This window comes from Chaetura pelagica, unplaced genomic scaffold, assembly GCF_000747805.2.
Source record: "Chaetura pelagica isolate M959 unplaced genomic scaffold, ChaPel_1.0 scaffold217, whole genome shotgun sequence".
Classification (NCBI taxonomy): domain Eukaryota; kingdom Metazoa; phylum Chordata; class Aves; order Apodiformes; family Apodidae; genus Chaetura; species Chaetura pelagica.
In genome coordinates this window covers 127144-132994 of record NW_009953903.1, presented here as the reverse complement: position 1 = coordinate 132994, position 5851 = coordinate 127144, and the positions used below count along the sequence as shown (strand labels likewise).

Genomic DNA, 5851 nt, shown 5'->3' with positions numbered 1-5851 from the left:
CCTGGGTGCATCCCTCAATGCCTCTTGGTGCAAAGCCCCGCCCCCCCCCCGTGCCCCCTGTTCATCTGGAAAAAGTTCCAAGGGATGGAGGCAGGATTTGTTCCTGTGTGATGAGCCCGGGCAGATAACAAGAAGATCCAGATAAATGCAAAGCTCCAGAAAGGGGGGGGGAGCCAGAAAGCTGTGAGGGCTGTGAACAGCCCAGGCAGCCCTCCCAGTTGTGGAGCTCAGGCTTCTGGTGTGGAAATGGGAATAAGAGGGTGGGACCAGCCCTCTGGAGATGGCAAAGCTGAGGGACACACCAAAGGCTGCACAGACATGGCTTGTGCTTCACATGGCCAGGATGCTGTGGAGGAATGAGAGGCTGGAGGGGGCCTGGCCATCTCTGTGGTGGAACCTGGGCGCCTTGCAGGGGGTGAGGGGCACAAAACTCTGCTCCTGGGGTGGAGGAAAGATCTGAGATGCTGAGTACACCTTGTAAGGCACCTGGACCTCAGGGTGAGGTTTGGGCTCAGCCTCCTCACCGCTCCACAGGGCATCCAGGAGCAGCTCACGGGCAACGATCCCCCAAGCAGAGGAGGATTTCTGCCTGTCTGAGGTGGCACATGGAAGCCTCTGGCCCACCAGCGGGCACTGAGAATTAGGCCACAGGGTCGTGTTTGCTCTAAATCCCAGCTATTCAGGGCTGACACCCTGCCCTGTTCCCGGGCTCTTGAAGCAGAGCTGGTTGTGCTCATGGCACATAATACTCCCCTTTAGCAGCAGGGCTCTGATGCCAGCAGCTCCCTGCAAGTGGAGGGACAACGCTGGAAAAAGCCTTCGGTGCCAGGAACAGACAATGGGAAAAGCAGAATAAAAGCCCCTGAACACAGAGTTCCTGCTTGATCCTGAGCTTTCTGAGCTGCCCTTGGCACAAGGAAGTCCCCAGAGCTTGGTTCCCTGGAGAGGTAGCTTTTATGTTGGTCCAGCCAGTACCCTCTGGGGGTTCAGCAAAGCACCTTCCGCTGGAGCAAGAGGAGGTGACACCCACCCACTCCCCAGCCTGGGGGCTCACAGCACCGAGGAACTGGGGGAAGGGGAAGTGATGCTGAGCCCTGCCCTCCATCTGCTGGGGAAGCAGACAAGAGACAGACCTTGCACCTTGAGGTGAAAAAACAGAACTCCACCCCAACATGGCCAAGACACCGAGGCATCCTGAGGTGCTGAGCAGAAGGAGGACTTGGTGGATCATCACAGGCTCCAGCCTCTTGACTTGCACGAAGTAGAGATGAAAACGGAGCTGCCTTGCCTCTGGTTTCATTTCTTGCTTTCTATCTGTAGCCAGGAGAAAGAAACGAGGCAGCTCTCCACATGCTCAGGAAATAGGACAGTTGGCCTGTGTCCAGCCCGGAGAATGACCCCACAGACAAGCTGTGCTGTCACACAGGCCTGGGTGGGCATCTTGCCCCCTGCCATGCTTGGGCTCCTGCTTTTGCATCCTGCAGCATGAGCATGGCTGTCCCCTGCCCCCAGCTGGTTTGAGGGTGCTGGTCTGGGGTGCCCCAACACCTTGGTGCTCATCCACCCACCTGTGTGCCCAGCCCTGTGCCCTCCAAACACAGTGACTTGGGGATGGGCACCAGCCTGGGGAATTCCAGCTTTGCCTCAGGTGCCCGTGTGAGTCCTGCAAGGGTCAGTGGGTGCCAAGGAAAGTAAGATAAGGCTGAAGAAACTAGTGAGAGATGAGCAGTGGTGGCCAAGCAGCCTCAAGGAGGCAAGAGCAGTTCGAGGAGAGGCTCTGAGGGTCTCCTGAGGGCAGTGGGTACCCAAGGGATGCTGAGGGGCTCGGCACGATGTGATGGGGAGGCTGAAGGGTCCAGGAGGGTCCTGAGGGGGGGTGTGGAGGCTGGGGGCTGTGCAATGATGTGACCCTCTCGTCCTTTTTCTGCCCCTCATTAGAGTCCCCTGAGCGGAGCAGGCTGTGAAGGGGGCTGCGCTCAGGTATGTCCGGGGGGCTTCGGCCAGGATGTCACAGCTCCCCTGTGTGCCAGGGGATGGGACATGGGGATGTGCTCCCAGCACGGGGGGCCAGAACCTCTGCAGATCCCAGGGGGAAAAGCTGGGGTGCCTCAGCCCCCAGAGAACTTGAGATACAGTCACTGGGGGTTGTTTCTTGAGGGCAAGACATGCTCACGTGCTGGTTTGCTGCTGACTGCCTCTTCTCCCATGGCCATCTCCTTAGCTCTCACTTCCCACTCTTGTTAACCCTCCTCCTGGAGCCTTCTCCTGCAGAGATCATCCTTCCCTGCTGGGGTTTCCCGTGTGGGAAAGCTGTGCCAGGGGGGTCCCCATGTTTGAGACCCCCAAAGTGGTGGCAGGAGGGAGAAGGTGACAAGGGCTGAGCCCCCAGCTTGGTGTGAATGGGGCTGGTTGGCTTCTTTCCAGGGCTGAGGCAGTGCCAGTGGGTCTGGCCTTTTTTGGGGGGGGAGGAGGGGGTTATGTGTCCCAGGGTGTATCTGGTGGGAAGGGTGATGCCCTGAGCTGAGGATCACCCAGCTCATGTCCCCAGAGCTCCCTCCATCAGCCTGCAGAGCTGTCAGTCAGTGAGGCAGAGGAGTGAGCTCCTGGCTGGAGAGATGGAAAGGACTTCTGCCCACCAGAAGGGACATCACAAGTCAGAGCAGTCACAAGACCAAGAGCAGACCCCTTCTTCACACCAGCATCAGCACCAGGCTTGATCTGCCAGCAAGTGCTTGTGGTGGTGAGCAGTGATGTGTCCCAGGCAAGGGGTGGCTTGTGCCTGGGATGGCTCTTGAGGGACACACACCTCTGCATGGAAATGCCAAGTTCTGGCCTCTGAAGATGGTGACAGGTGCTCCCTGTGTGCAGGGTCTGTGGCTCAGGAGGCTGTTGTGTCTGAGGCAGGGGGTGGCTGGTGTGTGGGGACACCAGACCATGACCTGGTGTAGCTGATGGTCAGAGTTTCCCAGCGATGCCAGGACGCCCTCAGGGTCTGGCCTTTTTTTGGGGGGGAGGAGGGGGTTATGTGTCCCAGGGTGTATCTGGTGGGAAGGGTGATGCCCTCAGCTGAGGATCACCCAGCTCAGGTCCCCAGAGCTCCCTCCATCAGCCTGCAGAGCTGTCAGTCAGTGAGGCAGAGGAGTGAGCTCCTGGCTGGAGAGATGGAAAGGACTTCTGCCCACCAGAAGGGACATCACAAGTCAGAGCAGTCACAAGACCAAGAGCAGACCCCTTCTTCACACCAGCATCAGCACCAGGCTTGATCTGCCAGCAAGTGCTTGTGGTGGTGAGCAGTGATGTGTCCCAGGCAAGGGGTGGCTTGTGCCTGGGATGGCTCTTGAGGGACACACACCTCTGCATGGAAATGCCAAGTTCTGGCCTCTGAAGATGGTGACAGGTGCTCCCTGTGTGCAGGGTCTGTGGCTCAGGAGGCTGTTGTGTCTGAGGCAGGGGGTGGCTGGTGTGTGGGGACACCAGACCATGACCTGGTGTAGCTGATGGTCAGAGTTTCCCAGCGATGCCAGGACGCCCTCAGATTTCCTTGGCCTCTCAGAGGCAGGTGTTTGGTGCACAGAGAGGCTTGGGCACTCCTGGGAAAGTGAGTCAGGAGTATCTGAGCTGCCCAGCCTCCCTGCAGGTGGGCATGGCTTTGCCCAAGTGTGCTTCATTGTGCTCAGGGATCTGAGTCTCCCCGGGGGACCAGCCAGTATCTGAGGACTTCTGGCTGGGCCTGGGGCTCCTGCTAATGGGTGCCTGGGGAGGCTGGCAGGCACTGGGGAGGGCAGGGCTGCCTGAGGATGGTGCTCAGGAGATCTGCTTGTACCTCAGGGCAGCAAAGAGCCTGATGGTGCTGAGGGCAGTTCCCTGTCTCTGTGTGGTGAAGCTGTCAGCAGTACCCAAGGGTGCTGAACCAAGGAGGTTCCTGCAGCCCAGCAGGGCCCTGGTGGTGCCCACAGCTCTGGGGTGACCAGTCTGGTGGCAACCTGTGTCCTGCTGTGCAAATCCAGGGGCCCCTCCTGTGCAATGCTCACCTCCAAAGGGGGTGGGCTCTGGGCTGGGCTCTGCTTCCTGCTGTAGGGACCCTGTGTGTGCAGGGGGAGCTGGGACAGGAGGCACCAGCTGCCCAGAGCCTTAGGTTTGCCTCACAGCTCTGCCTGGGCTCCCTGGCTGGCCAGAACTTCAACTCCTTGGGTGGCCATGGGCCCAGCTCCCAGGATAACATGGCTCTGGCTCCCTGGGTGGCTGTGGGTCTGGCTCTCTGGGTTACCATGAGTCCAGCTCCCTGGATGGCCATGGACCCAGATCCCCTGGTGGCTGTGGGTCCAGCTCCTTGGATCACCACGGATCCAGATCCCCTGGTGGCTGTGGGTCCAGCTCCTTGGATCACCACGGATCCAGATCCCCTGGTGGCTGTGGGTCCAGCTCCCTGGATCACCACGGATCCAGATCCCCTGGGGGCTGTGGGTCCAGCTCCCTGAGTGACCACAGGTCCAGCTCCCTGGCTGCCAGTGGGTCCATCTGTGTCCTCCCACCGGAGGAAGGCACGGGCAGGATGGAGCTCTCCAGGTTCTGCTGCTCAGCCCTGTGCTCCACCCTCCCACTCCCGAGCCGGTGGCAGCCAGGAATGCTAACCATGCTCCCGCTTGCTTCCCCTGCAGATCTCCGGCCTCTCCCCGACGTAGCCATGACTGGGACCTGCACCCGGGAGTGCACAGAGTTTGGCCACTCCGACACCTGCTGGATGCCCGGCCAGTCCTCCCCCAGCCGCAGGCCCAAGAACGCCCTCAAACTCTCCACTTTTGTGCCTTACCAAGACAGAGGGAGCCAAGAGCAAGTCGGGAATGGCAGCCCCCGGCTCTCGGAAGAACCAAAATGGCCAACCTCCGCCTGCTCCCCACGTACAGTGCCTTCTCCAATAGTAGCCATGAGCCCTGCAAGGACTCTCCCATGGAGGAAATTCCTCTCACCCAGACCTCGGACTTCCAACCAGCCACCACCCCTTCCTCCCAGACCACCAAGAGGGAGATTTACCTGTGAGGCTGGGCGAGAGGGGCAGGGAAGGGATGAGCTGCTGGGGCCGGTGTCCGGAGGAACATTTTACATTTCAATGCTTTATGGCTCCAGTGGCTGGTTCTCCAGGTGGTGGGCTCAGCAGACAGGGCAAGGCAGGGATGAGAGGAGCATCTTTTTTGTTTGGTTGTTTGTTTTTTTGGAGGGGGAGGGGTTGACCCCTTGTTTTCCCAGGGCCAGTGGGGAGGGATGGGTGGGAAGGATGAAAACATCCGAAACACCCGATTCCCGAGTGTCTCTGAACTGCTGCATTGCCAGGAAAGGGCTGGGCAGGCTCCTGGTGTGGAGGGCACAGCTGGGGAGAAGGGCTTATGTACCAAAGGTCCACGCAGAGCTGGTGAAGTTCCTGGGGCAATAGGACAAGGGACATCCCCACCCACGGGGGAGAGAACTGCCTGTCTCTTTTGCTGTAGACTCCTGTAAATACGAACCTTAGGAATGACATTCAAGTCCTGCCTGATTGAAACTTTTTAATTGTCCTTGAAACAACGGACTTTTAAAGAAAAAGAAAACGAAAAGGAAAAAAAAAAAAAAAAAAAGGAAAAAAAAGGGAGGGGGAGGGAAAAAAAAAAAAAAGAAAACAGAAACAAACCACAGGGAGCAAGTTCCAGCTTCGAATGGTTTGCTGCGTGGAAGAGCCCGTGGGAGAGCAGCCTCCAGCCCCCACTCGTGTTCTATATTGTAAATAGAGATGTGACCAGTCCCTGAAACAGCAGCTGGGGAGCTGGAGGAGAAGGGGCAGCGTCCTCACCAGACTGTAGGGACTTTGCTATTTTTCAGC

The 5851-nt window shown here is 58.6% G+C and overlaps 1 protein-coding gene across 1 annotated transcript in view; it reads left to right on the top strand.

Annotated features, from left to right (window-relative positions):
* Positions 1-4898, top strand: part of PCDH1 (protocadherin 1) — a gene marked incomplete at its 3' end in the record, with an annotated part of 51941 nt that extends 47043 nt beyond the window's left edge. The window contains exon 6 of the mRNA XM_010001404.1: positions 4659-4898. Coding sequence (XP_009999706.1) covers positions 4659-4898 — 240 coding nt within the window. The remainder of the gene's footprint in view (positions 1-4658) is intronic.
* Positions 4899-5851: the final 953 nt, after the last annotated feature.